At 41.4% G+C, this 19,680-nt stretch overlaps 1 protein-coding gene across 2 annotated transcripts; it reads left to right on the top strand.

Moving 5' to 3' along the window:
• Window positions 1-2,146: 2,146 nt before the first annotated feature.
• Window positions 2,147-17,435, top strand: armc1 (armadillo repeat containing 1). 2 transcript variants are annotated; one of them, XM_084049148.1, is made up of 7 exons: window positions 2,147-2,242; window positions 3,174-3,388; window positions 7,007-7,098; window positions 11,442-11,634; window positions 12,432-12,548; window positions 12,788-12,862; window positions 14,338-17,435. In XM_084049148.1, exons 2-7 carry the CDS (start codon window positions 3,227-3,229, stop codon window positions 14,527-14,529), a joined length of 831 nt encoding a protein of 276 aa, XP_083905274.1. In that variant the 5' UTR covers window positions 2,147-2,242; window positions 3,174-3,226; the 3' UTR covers window positions 14,530-17,435. The 2 variants fall into 2 exon arrangements, with proteins under 2 accessions (XP_083905274.1, XP_083905273.1); XM_084049147.1 differs by having other exon boundaries at window positions 2,151-2,365.
• The last annotated feature ends 2,245 nt before the right edge of the window (window positions 17,436-19,680 follow it).

The raw sequence follows: 19,680 nt of genomic DNA, 5'->3' as shown, positions 1-19,680 counted from the left end.
TGAAAATAGCCGATATACAAGCTCACAACGAGTAGATCTGCAATGAAATGTGGAATATTTGGAATATATATATATTTTTTTAACATTCAAACAACACACATACTCCCTGACACAAACCATTCATGAAAATATTTGAGAACCACTGGTTTAAATAATAATTAAAACATTTGGAAGCAAGCCTAAATAAGCTAGTACACTTATGAAACAAGCCCCCCAAAAAAACGCAACCCGCAACCACCAATATTTACAAGCAACTTTACAGAAAAAGAAGCTCACATTCGCTTATAATAAGCAGACATGGCAACGCTGGTGGCGAGTAGGAGAATGTCTGGAAAACGTTTCTTAACCTGGCGTCACACGATCCCGAATTAACCAGCATGATCCGGTCTAGAGCCCGCCTACTGCATGAGGTCGTTTGTACGTAAACAATACACGTACACACCGTTTAGACCCCAGACCGGAACAGCAACCCGCGAGGTGAATCGATCCACTGGTCCCGGTCATGTATGGAGATGGCCAAGGAAGAACGATAGACAGCGCCCTTGACCAATCAAAATGGTGTTTTAAATCTACTTACGTTTAGGCATGGGTTTAAGTTGAGTTTAGATATTGTTTTAATTTAACTGATTAAATTCAGTAAAGTAACTACCAGTGGTGTAAAGTAACTAGTACATTTACTCATTTGAGCCATGATTGCTTGTTATTATAATTGCTTGTTAATTGATGATGTCACTGCAGGGCTTGGTCAAGGCCAAGTTGCCTAGGTATTTAACAGGGCTGTAATCAGCAGCAGGTGCTGCCAGTGGCAAACAGTTTTCGACTGTGTCTCATCATGAGAGCTGGAGGTCTGTGTACGTTTTGAGTTGTATTACTCGTGTTTGTTTATTGTATGCTAAAGTGATTGGCACAAAGCTACTAAGAATAAATATAAGTTGTTATGAACTTCAACGGACACTTGTGGACATCAGTGGTTTATATGGAACACACGTCAGACTCCCTCGGCAACCAGTATAGTGCCAAAAGTATATGACTCTTGACACTACACTTAATAGTACACCTAAATATAGGACTTGGGCGTTACATATAGTTTTGAGTTGTTTTTTTTTACTCCACTACAATTATTTGAAAACTTTACTTTAGTTACTAGCTACTTACTTGTCGGACCTTCTGCATAATGAGTACTTTCTACTTTTGGTACTTTTAAGTACATTTTGATACCAATACTTTTGTAGTTTTACTCAAGCACATTTTGAATACCGGACTTTTACTTGGAACAGAGTATTTCTACATTGCAGTATTGATACTTTTTAAGAAATGTGAGTACTATTTCCACCACTGCTGGATACAGTAGGCGGGCTCTAGACCGGATCAGAGAGCCTCAGCAGTAAAAAAAAAAAACAGTACTGTATTTCCGAACGCCACCATTGGCTACTGGGATTGAGTGGCAGGACAACATGGACACAAACTTCATTCTGATTGGGTATCACACCCGTCGATAACCCCCTTGACGTCCAATCATGTGCCACAAAGAAAGAGTGTGTTTGTTTTAATCTCTGTAGACTCGCTGGGCGGGTTGTGCTCGTCTTTTATGAACCAGTGTAATCAGTGTTGCTCATGTATTGCCAGGTCTACTTATTATAAGCGACTTTGTGTTAAGTCGCTTGTAAATATTGGTGGTTGCGGGTTGCGTTTCTGGGGCTTGTTTCTTAATTATTTTTATTTTCTAGCTCTGGTCCATAGCGTTAGAAGGAGTTCTCCTTACTCCTGAGTCCATCTAACGCTAAGGACCAGAGCTAGGCTGAACATTTTCATGTCAAGGACCTCCGCTCCAAATTAATATGTATTTTTCCTAGACTAGAGCATATGGACTGGAGGACCCCCCTTCTGAAAATATTATGTCCCAGGGACCCTCATACAATATTTAATAGATAGAAAGATAGAATGATATCATGTTTCAAAAATATTCCACATTTTCTTTTTTTAAATATTTTTTAAATAGCTGTGATCCAGTTGCTTCTTTTGGGCTTGTTTTCTAGATCTGGTTGCTTATTTCTCTCACATAATCTGGCAACACTGAGTGTTATAATCAAACTAGGCTGCGATGGGTGTCAAAACAAGCACACTTATGTCCACACACCAATACACACAAACACTGAACAGCAGCACCGCTGCTAGCTAGCCTAGGAAAGATAAAGCCACAATAGGCCTAGTGACATTCTCTTGAAAAAGGGCTATTTTAAAGGTATCACCGGCCATTTGTCACGTCTTTTTACTAAGTCGTGTTTAATACAATTTTGCACCTGATCCTATTCAGCACAGCTTGTCTTGTAAATGTAATTTCTGGACCAAAGTCCTTGAAGAAAAGGTAGGCTATTGAACATTAAGCAGCCAGTCATTGGGGAGTGGGATAGCCTAGCCTGGTCACCACAGGGCGTGATTTTGAGGTTAGCTTGGGGTCGTGGAAGGTGTTTTGTTGGCACTAATATACAGCACCCCGTCTATCAAACGACAATATTCATTTCAGTGTTTTACTTGCAAAGTGCACATTTAACGTTGGCCATATATCTCCTGGAGGGTAACAGGATAGCCTCAATGGAAAATTGGCTATTTTGTCCAAAATGTTTTAAAAATAGAATATTTGGAAAATGTTTTCAAGTAAAATAAAGTATACATGTTTAGAACATGCTTAAACATTTGACTATTCTGGTCTAATATTACTACAAGTTCTACAAATTGCAGCAAAACCTGTATATCCAGTCATTTTGGGGCATAAACAAGAAGTTGAAGGATTAAATTAAGTCTGATAATTATGCATACTTTACTTATTGAAAAAAAAGAGTTTTCGACAAAATAGCCAATTTTATATCGAGGTGCCCAGTTGTCCCTAGTGCCCACCTATCCTGCTTGGCTAGCTAGTCACTCAGGTTACAAAGGAGGAGGGTCATGATAATCTGTTAGATAGCATATCAAAATCCACCTCTGATAACAAAAAGAAAGTCCTAATACAAGCCCTGGGCTAATTGCTGTTTTTACAAGTACCAGCATGTGTATATAGCAACCAGTAATATTATCCCTAGCCTTAGGTTCAAAGACTGGTGTATTAATTTGTGGGTTATGTATACATGAATGAGAATGTTGCCAGGTGTCTCACTTACTCCTGTTTTCCATTGCAGGTGTCAAGGGGTCATAGTTGGAGGTGCATGGCATCAGGAGGAGTGGAGGCACCATGAGTGGGGAGCTGGATGCACTGACCGTAGTGAACCAGCTGCGAGATCTTGCAGCTGATCCACTCAACAGAAGAGCCATAGTCGAAGATCAAGGCTGTCTCCCGGGTCTTATACTGTTTCTTGACCACCCGAACCCAACGATTGTCTACTCTGCATTATTGGTAAGATTTGACCCGATCGTATAGTGTCATTAGAGACCATAATGGCATGCGATACAGTGTTGCCTAAAAATAGGTTCTGTACAGGCCAGGGGAATGAAGAGATGCAAGTTATCTAGAACTACCACACTGTTGTTGGTCTTGAGGTTGGTCCCCTACTGCAATGGTTCGCAACTTGGTGTTCAGGGACCCCCCCCCCAAGGGTCCTTGAGGAGGTTCCAGGGTGTCCCCAGCTAAATTGATATTTTTTTGTAGAATTTGTAGCAAATTACATGCCATATCAGACCAAATCATGTCTAACAATAAAAATGTTTTAGATTGTCGTCCTAGAGATAAAATACAATTTGGGGGTCCTTTAAATTAAGGTTGAGAATCACTGCTCTAGACCAGTGGTTCTTAAAGGACGACTTCACCCATTTTCAACCTATCTTCATATAATTGGTCCTCACTAATACTCATGATAAAATGGTACCATTTTTTTCTACTCGGTCTGTGTCTCATAGGGCTGTGGACAGTCCAGAAACCCAGTGACATCATCGTTCGGCAGGATTCTTTTTTCCAACAAGATTTCACATTTTTTATTTAGATTTTTATTAACACGAGAACAATTACTTCTATTTTTGCATCGTAACTTTCCAGGAATAGAAAGCCTGACGTTTCTATTAGCTTGGATTCCCCATTGATGATGTCACTGGTAGACGGGACTCTGAACTGTCCTCAGCCCTCTTCTGAGACACAGACCGAGTAGAAAAAAATGGTACCATTTTATCATGAGCATTAATGAGGACCAATTATATGAAGATAGGTTGAAAATGGGTGAAGTCGTCCTTTAACCTATGGGTCTGGGGGTCCATGTATGATTGTGGGAGGTCCCCAGATGACAGTGAAGTGACAATTTAAGGTCTACTCTGTTAAGACCTTTTTAATACCTAAAGAAATAAGACCATTACTGCATCATGGGTAATCAACAAACTATACTATAAAAACTGGTCAAACATTGGTCAAATTGTCAAATAATATAAGAAAGAGGCAAACATTTTCAAAATGGCCCATCTACAGGCTCACAACGTCTCGCGTTGCAACTGCGAGGCGTTGTGAGCTTGTAGATCTGCTATTTTCGCAACATTTAGTCCAATAAGATTGAATGCCTACATTCCAAGTGCTTATTACAGGGTCCCCACGGTCATGACATTTCTGGAAATATTTCGAAATTAGAAAAAAAAAATTCCAGTCCTGGAAAAGGTTTGGAATTTATCTAGGGTCCTGGAAAATATTTGGCTATGCATTGTTTTTGGCTGTTGATTTTGTTGATCAAAAAAATGTATAAAAAAAATGTATATCATTACACAAAATATGCAACATAAGTAGTTTTTCGCCGAACGGGCTGTGTGATTGCAGCATAATGTATACCGCTAGAGCCCGACCAATACATCAGTCATTTTGGAACCCGATGCCAACATCGGACATCGGTCATTATTTCACCGATGTTTTTTATCATTAATTTACCATACACTAGAACGTTGGTACTGCTATTTTACTAAAACTACCCAGTAAGGATATGGATAATTCCTTTTAACAGGTCGTTCATGAAAGTCCTTGCGGTCTTGTTTCCAATGAGCCAGTAGAGGTACTGGTAGCCTATAACACAAGTAAACTGCTTGGCAGCCATCTCATTCACTGTCAATGGCAGCCGCAGTGCATGTGTGCAAATCAAACAGTAGGCTAAACCCAACATTTGATCAGCAGCATATACTGTAGATTAATAAATGTGACAAAATACAGTAAAATCCTTAATATCCAGCAAGCAATAGAAATGAAATACTGGGGGGGAAAAAAACAGAGCTTATAGGCTATCATTCAAATGAAGAGAGAAGCTGTAACCTCACAACTCTGATGGACAAGAAGTAATAATCCTTTTGCAAAAAACATCCATGTTCTGTTTTAAACAATGATCCAAATGGGAAGTTTTCAGCAGTTAGAATCATGACAGTTTGACATTGTTTAAGCCATTTTTTGGTGGAATGGAATATGCTCAAACTGACTGATATACTGATACAGAACCATATATAGGCATATAACGTCACTGTCGGTGGTGGGAACCTTGTATGTCCAAAACCGGTCCTTTAAAAATAAAAACATTTAATAGTGAAAATAGCCGATCTTCAAGCTCACAACGCATCATATCTCGGCATGTTGGGAGCTTGTAGATCGGCTATTTTTAATTTCATGGACCCCCAGTTTAATAAGCATTAGGCCACGGACCCCCATTTGATACCATTTGCTATCTCTGGGAACCCAATCTATACTAAGAAATCCTAACTCTGAGAGTGTACAAATGGAACACTCAGAGTTAAAGTCATGTAACTCCTCAAGGACCCCTGGGGGTCCCTGGACCCCAGTTTGAGAACTGCTGAAGTAAGGCATTCATTTATGAAAAAACATAAAGTTGAAATATGGAAATACAAGGTTTCGGCCTGACAGCGAAGATATATATATATATGATTTAATCATTTGCATTTATCCATCAAAACATGTGTATTTGTATTTATTTGCTTGCTTTTTGTTTAAATGTTAACTTTATTACAAATCCAAGGTTTTCAAATTGATTTGGAAACGTAAAAGATTCTGACAATATATCGGTCAAAACATCGGTATCGGTGGTCTAGGACTCTCCAAAATCGGTATCGGAATCAAAAATCTGGCATCGGTCGGGCTCTATAACGGACGTGACAAAAATAACATCTACAAGCTCACAACGTGCTGCAGCATTATGCGTAGTTAGTCAGTACATTTGGCACGAAATTTGGAATGAAATTATACCATTCTATATTCTCTGCTTTATTTTTGCTACACTGGTCTTTGGGAATTGTACATAGGAGTATTATTATTATTGCGCTGAATGATTGTTATATAGGCCTGGAAATTGGGTTAAATATTCTGGAAAAGTTTTGGAAAAGTTTTGGAAATTCATTGGTAAAAATGTGTGGGGACCCTGTTATTAGGGTGGCGGTCCCCAGTTCAAATATGATTATGTTGGGGGGTCACGGCCTGAAAAGGTTGAGAACCACTGCCCTAGACTACGATCTGTAGCTGGTTGCGGCTCATGTCATTATTGGCCCCCCCCTGCTGTCCGTTGTTGTCAGAACAGGTTACAGTGACAGCGCAAAGGGCATTTCCCTCCCACTGCGTCCCGGTCACAGACAGACATGCAGTGGTATTTACCCAGCTATGTCCTACAGACACAGGAGACTGGGGACATCTGCTGTCTGCTTTGTGGTTTTATAATAAAGATGCCCGACTGATGGTTATAATCTACACTGTATGTACCAAACACTTGTAATAATATAATGGCTTGACATTGTACCGTAGCAACCCCCCCTCCACATGACTCAAACTGTGAGTACAAATCTGAGTGGTTTATGTAATCGTTGCTCCTTGACGGGAACCTGTGAAGTGTATAAACAGTGACTGAGTGCTTGTGTGTTTATGTTGCTTATGTAACATCATGTATTCACTCATCACTCACACACACACACACACACACACACACACACACATATTGTCCCCCTTTAGCTTTGTCTGTATTCTTTTCAGTAATAATGGTTGTCCTTGTCTTTACAGGCGGTGCGCTACCTGGCGGAATGTCGAGCCAACAGGGAGAAAATGAAGGGCGAGCTGGGCATGATGCTGAGTCTGCAGAATGTCATGCAGAAGTAAGACGCTGTCCCCACTGCTGCATCGCACACGCACACACATGCACACACATGCATTAGACTAGAGCCTGACAAATATGTCGCTTTGGCCAATGTATTGGTCATTCCTTGACCTTTTGGATGATATTGGAATCGGCAATTATGCAGCCAATGTGTCCCAATTCTAACCACTACTGGCATCCCTATTTTGGGCATGTCATATGTGTGAACTTAAGAAAATAGAGCTTGTAGATCAGCTATTTTTGAACATTTGTAAATAGGGCTTAAGTGGTTAAATAAAACATTCAGCTTATATGTACCTTTTTTATATTTACTTTGTATTACATTGTATAATTCAAGTTAAATTTTTCAAATAGAAACTTTAATCAAATCAAAGTTTTTCAAATTGATTAGAACATTTTGCACTATTTGACAAAATATCAGTCAAAACATCAGGAAATCCGTAGTCTAGGTCAGGGCTCTCAAAAATCGGGACTGGCATCGGTCGGGCTGTAACACACACGCGCTCACCGCTCACGCACACTTGTGCTCACTATGCACTTTTTACTCAAAACCTCATACTGGGATTGGTTTTGTTTTGAACACACTGTGTGCGTCTGTCTGCAGATTTTCAGTACAGGAAGATATCCAGGGTTGCCATGTCAGGATGAATGTAATGAATGTTGAATTAGAATAGGACAGGAAACAATTAATTTGCTGTTTCTGCACATGAAAGATTTGAATGCATCCTGCCATCTCTTTAGAATTTCAAAATGAATCTCCTCTGTGTTTCCACTGATGTCGGATTGTGCTGGAGTTGGCAGTTTGTTTGTTTTTGTGTTTTTTTGCAGGGGTGGCTTACTTTGTATTGTCATTTAAGAGGATTTGTAACTCGAGCTTATTTTGAGCTGACATTTTTTTTATCAAGCCTTTTCTTCTGCCAAAAAGAATGTGCACTGAAGACATTTTGCACCTCGCAAAAAAAAACATGCTAATCACATCCAGGTCACTCAGGTTGCGTCTGAGGCATGGTAATTTGTTCAAGGATAGCCAATGTTACTGGAGCGCTAAGTGGTTTGCTGGTTATCATTAGCACTCGGATAAGAATAGGCCTATTTTCAAGTGTCTGGCAGCAGGTTGTTTGAGCACCCCCTCCCCTGTAACACAGCCTTGGCCACCCTGGAGTAAACCAGTCACTTCAGCTAGTCCATCAAGAAGAGCCCTGAAGTAACAGCAGAAACCCCCACCCCCTCCTCGCTGATGTTCGAGTCACTCTGACTTTGGGTAGAGGTCGATCATTGCCGGAGAGAGTGGAAACACATGGCTGTGGGGGCATGTCTGGCCAAGTGGGCACCAAACTGGTGTGAACACTCTTATCTATTCCTTCAATCCGTGCAAAGCTCAAATTGGCGTAGGGCTTTGCTTCCTATTAAATGTTAACAGGAGAAGTTGGGTCACAGTGGAAGGTCCTGTCCCCAGTCTTTCCCCACACAACGAAAGGGAATGTCTGGCTCTAGTCTACAGCATGGCTGATGGCATAAAGGAATGTGTTTTGCTGCCAGGGAGCATGAGGTTCCCAGAGGGCAGCTGTGCCAGATATGTCCCAAATTTTATATTATGATGCAGTCCTGCCAAAATATCTTATTATTCTTAGTGTCACACACTAGGGATGTCACAAACGGATAGAGTTGGAATTATTATTATTATTCATATTTACATAATTAATGGTAATTTTGTCCAATCTGTTTGGGAGAGTATGTTAATACATTATAACTTATACAATTGGGGTGGTTGTATTTTGTCTCCCTGCTCTTCTATTGAGACATTTAGATCGTGTCAAAGGTCATGTCTCACCTAGACACAGGATCTGACATGAATTTGACCTGATGGTCAAGATTCAATTTATCCCCTAAGCAAGCAGGCAGGCTCTATTAGCTCAATAGTAAAAATGGCAGCACTTGCGCAGGAAACCGGGTTCAAATCCGGGGTAGAAGAGGAAAGTTACATAGTGCACCAACATACATAACCCGAAATGAAAAATGCATGCACACAGAATGAACGTCTATCAGAATAGTAGACACTCATTTAGGCTCCTTTACTAATAATTGTGTTGTCATCTGCACAGCTCAAATGCAGTAGGCAACTAGGCATCCTACACAGCTTGACCCAGCTTAGGCTACTGGCTGCTTGTAGGTTAGTCAACATATTTTATTAAGGAAGATTAACTTGTCAATGTGCTATGGTATCTATCTGCTGCTTTGCATTCTGCATGAGAACACCTGCTCCGATGGCACAGCCATGGACATCCCTGTGTTTCATTTTCTTTCACTTTTGCTCTCTCTCTGAACAGTGTGGAAATGCATATTTATTATTATGCAAATTAGCCAATACGCCGAAAGCATATTCGGATACTTTTTAATGGACGGCTAACCAAAATTACCGTTGACATCACATACCCAGCCCAGGGGGGGGTGATATGCCGTATCAGCCGTAAGCTCTCAAATGAATGGTATTCAAATTGTGCTCAGAATTGACTGAAAGGATAGCCCCTTGACATGTAGCATCACTTTCATTGACTGAAAATCTGTTGAATAAAAAGAGAAAAAGATTCTCTTTAGCAGCTGTCTACTTTTCCACTTGTGTTAAAACACTGAAAAGAAAGAAAAACATGCAGTACTGTGTATGGCAAATTATCGCAATTATCAATATTATTGCATACCTGCCCATTCTTTCGGTTAGGGGAGTGATACACCTTTACATCAGCAAAGATGTTACCCTACCAACTCTGCTGTGTATTTCTGGAACCTTCATAAACCGAATACCAATGCATTTCATCCCATCAGAGTCATCAAGAGAATGACACAAGGTTGAACCCACAACCCCAAGCCTCTAGTTTTCCCGACCTTTTTCCATGCACTTGCTAGTCGAGTAAAGTCAAGTAACTGTTATTTATTAAGCATAGTAAAAACAGTTGACCAAAGTGCTGTACAGCACCATAAAAACGGAAGATTAAAGAAACGGATGCTAAGCAGAATAAGAACAAAATAGAAACATGAGAATGAAAATGGCATAAAATATAACAGACAAACAATAACGCAACAAATGGAAGATGGAAAAACAGCGTTCATGATCTGCAGAATGTGAAAAGTTGTGCCAGAAGAGAACCCCTACTAAAATCCTAATTCTGCTAACAGAGCTGTAAGGACAGCACATGCCTTCTCTATGTGCTCTTGACTGGTATGTTTGTCCATATTTAACACTTTGCTATGGAGAATCCACGTGGGGTAGGCTGACTCGGTGGGGGGAGTGTGCCTATTTTTGCAGTGGAAAGGCTAGGCTGCGACATGTTTGGCCCCCCTTTGGCAGGGGAACACCCCCTGATGCAGCTGGTGCTTGGTCTACAATGTCTGGCGAAAAAAGACAGCGACCTTTGCAAATATCAGCCTCTTGGCTCTGGTAAGGTCATGGTCAAGACTGAGTTCCATCATAACTCCTTACGGGGAGGGTTTTTGTTTTGTTGTAATGGTTGAAATTGGTGTTACTACTGTACTGTATGTCTATGAAACACATCTGTTTGGTTTCCAGTGTTCCACACCAGTATCTAATGCAACAGGCTCTTTGGGGGTCAAATTTGAATGTTTGCATTATTTTCAGTACTGACATCTTTAGGAAGGCAATGTAAAGTAAAACATGTCTGACAGAGCCAACAACAGCACAGTTCCAATTTATTATCTACACATGCGGTCTATATTATGTACTGTGATATCATCACTGACAGCCTTTTTAAAACACCCCTTTAACCCATTAAGACCTGAGGCCGATTCTACAAATCAGTAGTTCTCAAACCTTTTCACGCCAAGGACCCCCATAATGATAGTTATTTGGCCGCGGAACCCCATCTGAAAATGTTTTGTGCCAGGGACCCCCAGAAGAGAAGATTGTTAAAAAATGTTTTTTATTCTTAATCATTTTTTCAAACACTTTCAAGATTTCTCAAAGATGTTCAAAAATAGCAGATTTACAAGCTCGCGGCACGAAGTGACGCGCTGTGAGCTTGTATGTCTTGTATATATTATACGCTAAAATCTAAAATGACACGAATTCTTTCCTGGTTTTAATGGGAAAGACTCGTTTAGGCTTATTTGTCATTTTGTGTCATCACAAAGTTGTTCCTTTTTAAATAAACTGGGGTAAGACCCCCAGGATACGCCAGTGTCCCAGGCTCAAACTCAACCTACTCTTACACATAGCCCACAACATCACAATGAAACATTTCCAAAACGTGTAGCTCCTTAGGTCAGAAACTACAGCGTACCATAAACCGATAGCCCTTAACACTTGTTGACGATTCTTCATTCTTCAAGGAGCACATCCCCGGGGGAGACTAAACTGCTGGCCTCTGAGATCTATGAGATCTTACAAAAAGCTGGGAAAGAGGAGGCTGAGCAGGCCGAGGCAGCGGCCAAGTCCTGCCGACGTAAGGCTCACTTCTTCCTGGGCGCCACCAACAAGAGAGCTAAGACCGTGGTGCTCCAAATCAACGGGCTGGATGACTCTGTAAGTAGGCACCAATGCATGCCATCTATCATGGAGACATACATACAGTACATACAGTACACTGCCTATACAGTACCTCTTCTTCTTCGGCTAATTCCTGTCAGGGGTTGCCAGCCACAGCGATTTCCATCTGTGTTCCACATACCCTAGTAAATACCAAACCCTATAATATCCAGCACAATCACCCACATATGGATACTGTAGGTTCGATTGATGCATTGACCCCCACTTGTTAAGTTATTACAGTTGAGACCAGGAATTGGTTGGAGGGCGGTCAATGTGGATGCTGTCATCGTTGACATGTTTTCCATTTCAACAATCTGTGTGTGTGTGTGTGTGTGTGTGTGTGTGTGTGTGTGTGTGTGTGGGGGCAGGCGAGAGTGGGGTGCAAGGTCAGGTTGTAAATGCCAGCCATTGAACAGTGGGGCATTTAGATTGGACCTGAATACAGCACTGTGGGGATCCTGCAGCTAGCCAGATCAAATTACAACAGACGCGCTGAGAGCAGACACAAAACAACAGACTAGATGACAAGTGATAGTTGCAGGTGCGAAAAAAAACTGTTGGGGTTCTTAAAAAAAAATCCTCACCTCAAATACAAGGAAATACAGCAACAACAGAAGAAGTAAAGAGAATAATATAGAATCTGACCAGAATGTCTGCACTCTCTCATTTACACAGATAGCCCCCCTTCACACACATAGTCGAGTAGAAGATCGAGGATCAAGCATTTCCATAGTGCCCTGTTATTATGCCTTTGACAAATAGTTCATTTGATGTGGTTCATTTGTCGACAGACTCGGAGGAGTCTGTGTGAGGAGGCCTTGCTGAAGATCCGTGGGGTCATCAGCTTCACCTTCCAGATGGCCGTCAAGAGGTGTGTGGTGAGGATCCGCTCTGACCTCAAAGCCGAGGTAAGTACGTGTCTGGAGCACATACAGCACAGTAGCATGACTTGGGGCTAATTTAGCCCAATTCATGATTTATGCATAGTGTTGTGTGCATGTGTTTTTATGTCAAGTGATGCGTTGCACATGCTGCTGGTACACAATGCTAAAGTTAAGGAATAAATCATTGGGCAATAAACTCCTCAACATACAGCCTGCTTTGTTTTATGATGGACTAACTAGACTTATCACTTTGTGTCTGCCAGGCGCTGGGTACAGCGATCAGCTCCACCAAAGTGATGACGGCTCAGCAGGTGGTAAAGGCAGAAGATGGAGCCGAGGTAAGGATCATTAAGGAGAAAAGGTGATGTTTAACTCGTAGAGGGTCTTGTAGAATCTGAGAAAATAAATTGTCCTGCCGCGATGATCCATTCCATAGTTATTGGCATTGAATAGTAAACGAAACCAGCTCCATTTAGTTGTGATCACGTGATCTTTGGCTGTGCTCTTCATCATCATCATCGCCCTCTAGCGTAAACCATTGAAAACACCACACACTTCAATTAGTCGAGCCCTGGGCGAATGAGTTAAGGCTATGTAGCATATTCTCAGTGTTATCTTTTAGATGACAATACAGCTTATCATAGGTGTATGCATGTATATATATTGGTGTTGTTTTTTATGTGTTCAGGAATCCATAGCGTTAATTGAACTCTGAGAATGTACAAATGTAACTGAATGGACCCGTCTTGCACAGAGTTAACCTCGTAATAGCGAAATAGCGAAAATAGCCAAACTACAAGCTCACAAGGCATCATATCTTGTTGTGAGCTTGTAGATCGGGTTTATTTTTTTGTCTCTTAACGACAAGCTCAAGGTTCAAAGTGGTTGTCGTTATAGGAGATCTATACTGTAGATTTATTTTTTTAAAGATATTTTTTGGGGGCTCTTGCCTTTATTGATATGACAGTAGACTGACAGGAAATGGGGAGAGAGATGGGGGGGGGGGGGGGGTGACACACAGTAAAGGTCGTCGGGATCGGGAGTCAAACCCGTGACGCGCTGTATGGCTGGATTACCAGCATATGTGGTATGCGCCTGGACCGCTAGGCCAGCGGGCGCCCCTATACTGTAGATATTTACTGTGCATTCCCACTTATGCCCTCAGAGCATTGTTAAACATTCTCAGCACTTAACAAGACATTATGACTATATATTTTTTAATGAAATGTTTTATTTTTTCAAAATCAATTTCTCTGTTACATCATAAAAACATTGATGATGTAACATCATCATGTGTATTCCTCAAGTGAAACCAAGGTCCAATCCAATTATAATGGGAATTACCAGGTCAGATCATATTGAGTTATACATATTGTGACCACCAGAGGTCAGTCCTAGCTCAGTCATGTATTTAATTGTCTGAATAGAACACATTGGCCCTAACTTTGAATGCCAGGGTGTGTATCTGTATATTTTGTACCACTTAACAACTTAATCCTGAAACGGCTCAATTCCAGGTAGGTGAAAAAAAATAGATTTTTCTTTTTACAAATCTATCGATTTAGCACAGGCAAGAGCTTGTAGGTCTGCTATTTGTCTTCATCCATGGCGAAAAAATACAAAGGTCCGTGATTTTCTGAAACGGACACAAATGACAAACAAAGACCCCTTGCCCTAAAACGCACTCACACATTCATACCAGGACACGGGTAAGGGAAAGGAGAGAAAAACGATATCTATATTGTTTTCCTAATATGTTCTGTGTGTGTGTGTGTGTGTGTGTGTGTGTGTGTGTGTGTGTGTGTGTGTGTAGCTGATGTTGCCATTCCAGGAGGATGACGAAGTGGTGGTGGAGCACAACACAGACATCCCAGACTACCTGCCTGAAGATGAGAGTCCGTCCGAGGAGCATGACAAGGCTGTCACACGCGTGGGCTCCATCACTGACGGCATGGGCTGGCTCAGCACGGCCGCCAACTTCTTGACCCGGTCCTTTTACTGGTGACCACTTCCTGTGCCCTCTCCTCCACCTTCCCCACAAAACTACAATTAAACCACCGCCTTAGCCCCCCACCCACCTTAGGTCTAGCCCCAAGCTCTGCTGTCTGACTGTATTCACCCCTATACACTACCATAGAGTCCACTGTGCAAAGCACATAGAATCTGGCTTTGTGTGCTCAACAAGTGCTAGACTTCCAAGTGGAACATGCAATAACTTGTAAATATGTATGATGCCATGCAGAGCTAATGAGCCAGCTACTGTATTCACTTGCTGCATATGTATCTCACAAGCCATAGCCAGAGAACTAAGAATCTGTCAACTGTTTATTTTTATTTTATTTGTTTCCACACCTTGGACCCCCATCCCAACCCCCCAATGTGTCCATCGGCTCGATACCAAATCGTGTTGTGGAAATACACAGCGCTGATCTACTGCCTGACTCGTGGCACTGGTGGTAGGGATACAAGAAGAGTGGGCACCTCGATGCAAAATTGGCTATTTTGTCCAAAATGGTAAGTAAAATAGTGGGAAAATGGTCTTAAGTAATGTAAAGTATACACAATGTGAACATGCACGGTACATCATTATCAGACTTAAATGTAACCTTCAGCTTCTTGTTTAAGCCCCAAATGATTGGATATACAGGTTTTGTAGCAATTGTTGAAATGTTCAAGCATGTTCTAATCATGTATACTTTACATTACTTAACCGTTCTCCAAATATTTTATTTTGTTGTGCCCAGTGCCACTCTTCCTGTTACTGGTGGTAGGAAATCAGAGGTTGATGGTACTAGATGGTATTAGCAGAACGTTGGGAGTTCTTATGTTGTGCATGACTTTGGGTGCTCTTTCCCTTTATGTGTTTTCATATTCATTCTCTTTGATATATAGATTTTGTTTTCAACATTTTCTTTTGCCAATAATTTGATTATGCCTAATCCCCTCAACCGCCTCTCCTCTAAGGGAAAAAAAAGCATGCTCTAATAATTCTTGTGTGCCAATTTAGCTTGCTGCCCTCATTAATGCGCCTTCCTTGCTTGTGTGTGCCTTTTTGATTGTTTTATTTTTTGTCATTTTAACTTGATTCAAAAGATTTCCAATCTCTGTGCTTGTGTGGTTTAAACTTCATGCTTTCCCGCTAATTGTCCCTAGCAGCAGCAGGCTTCTCCCTAGCTTACATCTCACAGGGGCATGATGATCTAGTAGAACTAGTAATCTAGACACCAGCAGAAGACTAGCTCACTCAACCATTAGCTGCCTCATATTCTCTAGGACTGTTGTTGCAGTGATTAGCTACTAGTTAGTTAATAAGCTACCCGTCACTCCTGTTTCCAGAACAGCTTTGGACACCTTTGATTAACGCAGTGCAGAAAGATGCAAATGTGTGTTCTTTTAGTTTGTGTCTAGGCAATATGGGAACCCATTCGGTCCTTTTGTTTTTGCCTCCGGGGGCACCACCTCCCTTTTTGTGTAAAACAGGAACTCGGTTTGGCTCCTCCCCTTTTTTAGTCCTTTACCTCCCGAGTGCTTCTGTGTTTATATTTAAGGCAGTAGTGCTGTCTTGAGAATTTCATTTTTAGGTAGTGATTTGTTGACCTCTCCTTGTGTTAATTACACTGCCATTATAATTTATACTCCACAGAGAATGACTGTTTCTCTGGAACTTTTCACTTTCCTAAAAGCAAGTTCTTTCGGCGAGCGACTTGGTCATACGTCAAAGTATGAATTAGGCTTCAGGCTACTTATGATATTAGCCTAATGCTTTCACATCAGTGAGTCAAGGTACAGCAAGCAATAGCCTACGTCAGCATGTTAAAGACAACCTGGTTGAACATGTTGATGGACACCTGCTTGCCAAATACCCATGTCACTCTTTAGTTCCCTGACATTTGTCCATAATTGTAATCCCAGCTGTATAATTTTAATTTTCACTTTAGCCAGCAGTGTCCTTATAGAAAAGGTCTTGTTGGTGCATGCAAACTGCTTTCCTGTACACATGCACATAGCCTCGCACCGACCACAGCTGTCATGTAATGGAGGTGTACTGAATATATCAGGGGTGTGGATCTGATGTACATTTTGTAAATGGTGCCTGATATCCTGTACACTCAGACCTTACACGTGTGGGACATTTTGTTTGTCTGTTTATAATACTCGATTTGCAGATTCTAACAATTCATCACCACTGCTTATTGGGGTGGTATGGAAGGATGAAATGTGGCAGCAGTCTTTTTTATTTTCCATTAAGCCCCCCACCCTTCCCCCCCCCCCGCTTGAAGTTCTATGACAAACCTCCATTTTCTATCATTTCCTCTGATTTGCATGAGAGTCAAAGACATGGATGGATCACGTGAAAGGCTGGCTGGTCAACTTTGTTTTCACGGTGGAGACGTCAGTCTTTCGGAGTCAAACTGTCAAGAAGAAGACCACGGATTGACCTGAGGTGATCATGACAATCCACTTGAAAAGCAATAAGACATTGACAAGACGCATTCAACTGTGTGTTTAACAGTTCGGCAACAGCCATCTGATTATAGGTTTGTTTTGGAACAATGAATCAGACCCTCAGTATTAATGTTTTAATTGTATTTGAGTCTTCCTTATTTTTCCAATGTACACAGAGTCCAAGTTTCTAATTATTTAAGTTGCAATAAATTCCTGTTTTTGTTTTAATGTTTGCTACTACACAATACTGCATAGAATGAGTGTGTGAACATGTTACCATGAACCGTTAACTTAATTTTTAGTTGTTTTGATTCACCACATCAGAATGGCCGACTAATAAAAGTTAGCTCAGAAATGTAACAACTCATGCACAGAGTGTGTCTGTTGTCAAATGTAATATAATGTATGACAGATCTTTGAACAGTTGATTCCCACCCGCTGTCATGGCAAATAATGTTAAAACAAACATGAGATCAAAGTGTTTTGCTTGTCCTTTTTATCCACACTACATTTTGGGCACTAAAGCCAGTGAAAGAAATGCTGTGTCCAAAACCTACCATCAGTGGTGTGTTCTAGGTTTTTTCGGAGGGTATAAGATAATTATTCCCTGCACGACATGCACGATACGCTATCGCGTTTTCAATGGATGAAATGGTTATTAGACTGTATACGCTGTTCCCCCAAAATTGCACTGTATACGGCGTATACAGCGTAACACGGTAGAGCACAGCACTGCCTACCATGGCCATGTCAATCCGGACACTGTTCTCAAAGTTGAGTTCGAGGACCCCCTCAGGGGTCCTTGAGGGGGTTCCTAAGAAAGTGTACAGTTTAAAACACTTAACCTCCCCACATCTACGTGTTGTGAGCTTGTACTGTAGATCTGCTATTTGTGTTCATCCATGGCGAAATTCATATCAATTTGGGGATCCTTGACATGATGTTTGAGAACTACTGGCATTAACCCTCACCCTCTATAATGCAGCATCCTTGGTGGCCACACTTGACACACCAGCCCTGTGTCCTGTACCAAATTGCTGGGGGCAGCAACCATTCTACGCAAAGGGAGATACAGTCCTGTTTTCCATTACTGGGGCAGAAGTGAGGTGCCCCAGGGAGATGTTGTGGCTCACACCACCACCTCCCCCAGTCCTGGTGCTGGTGCAGGCAGGGGCAGGAGCCAGCCCCAGCTGCAAGCCCTGCAGACACGGCTGCCGCTTCCACTGCTGTGGGTCTGAGAGCATGTTGTGCCAAGCCAGTAATGTAGGGTTAGCAGGCCTTCGTTCGTTCTCTCAGCGCCATCATTATCGTGCTCAAGGTGATCCCATAATGAGAACCATTGTTCAAAGCATTGCAAACCATTATTTTAGTCATAAACGTAATGGTATTTGTAAATGTAGCAACCGCATTCTAAATGTATGATTTTCTATGATGGATGTGCCCTATGTCACAAATGTTCTTGTTTGTTAGATAAATGCAATCGTTTCACAGTAACCCATCATGGATGTGTGTTCTGAGCCATGGGCCCTCAAGGGAACAGTGTTTGACAGCTGCAGTGGTGGCATCCTCTTCAAAACGCTACAGGAGATGGGAACTGGGAGAACTCTGGAAGGGTCACATGTTTCATACTTCACCACTAGGGAGAGATGGTAAGCTTGGCAATCAAAAGCAGTAAAAAATAAATTAGAAAAAAACTTACTGTAGAAAATCTACTGAGGAGAAAAAATACTAATACACAGTAAGGTCCCTATTGTTAATTTAATTAGTATAAAAAAAACATTTTTTAATACACATTTAAATTAACACTGATGTATAGTACAGTACATGACGTTACATGTATTGAAAGCAGATTTAAAAGTAAATCTGACATATTGTGTATTAGAAATTCTAATAATGGGGGTAGCGATGTACTGGAAGCATCGGATAAATCATTTGCATGAGGGCAATTCTGATGCCATAAGATTTTATTGAACTTTGCTAATATAATATACAGCTTGTATGTCTCTTCGAACTGTTCTCAGTCAAGTGCATGTACTTTATAGTATTTTATTCATGCATATGCTGAATTACTTAAGTTTCTGCAGATAAGATATATTCTCCATAAAATACATAATGGCATTCTTCTCTCATTTTGAAATTTGTACCATAAAATGATCTCATTCCTATTCCTTGAGGCCTTCAGATAAGCTACAATACCCCATCTCCCCTTTTCTCATTTCGCCATGCACATCAGATAAGACACAATCAGTGAATGCAGTGTGTACAGTTGTTTGGTGATAACAGGCCAGTTGCATAGTTGTGCATAAATGTGCCATCGTTGTCGTCGGCCCTACCTGTGCGAATATTTGCATTGTTAATCTGGGTACAGGCGCCTGGGCCTGATGGAAAGTAGATAGGTGTATCTCACGGTCCCTAGGCTCAGGAGTTTTATTGGAGGTTCAGCTCCCAGTCAATGGGATCAGCCGTAAATCCCCCTCAGAGTGTGGCAGGAAATGATGTGACTCCGGCAATTTATGTCAAATAACTTTTGAGGATGTGTGAGTGTAGCGATCAGCGTTACCGGGGCGTGATAACTCTTCGCCAGGGGGCCCCGGAGGAGATTTAATTGAGACATTTTTCTTTATCTGGGGCGAAGAGCGAGAGCCGTGTTGTTGTGTAACGAGATGTAATGTCTCTCTTTATACGGAGGGTCAACATCCAGGATGAGGCA

Source organism: Gymnoscopelus microlampas (assembly GCF_963454915.1).
Source record: "Gymnoscopelus microlampas genome assembly, chromosome: 22".
In the NCBI taxonomy this organism is placed as follows: domain Eukaryota; kingdom Metazoa; phylum Chordata; class Actinopteri; order Myctophiformes; family Myctophidae; genus Gymnoscopelus; species Gymnoscopelus microlampas.
The sequence above is the reverse complement of the archived record's forward strand: the minus strand, read 5'-3'. Positions and strand labels throughout refer to the sequence as shown.

Excerpts from the sequence above, each read along its gene's own strand:
- armc1 (XM_084049148.1), top strand. The coding sequence starts at position 3,227 with ATGAGTGGGGAGCTGGATGCACTGACCGTAGTGAACCAGCTGCGAGAT. Across the intron at positions 3,389-7,006 it reads TTGTCTACTCTGCATTATTG|GCGGTGCGCTACCTGGCGGA; the intron begins GTAAGATTTGAC and ends TTGTCTTTACAG. Across the intron at positions 12,863-14,337 it reads AGGCAGAAGATGGAGCCGAG|CTGATGTTGCCATTCCAGGA; the intron begins GTAAGGATCATT and ends GTGTGTGTGTAG.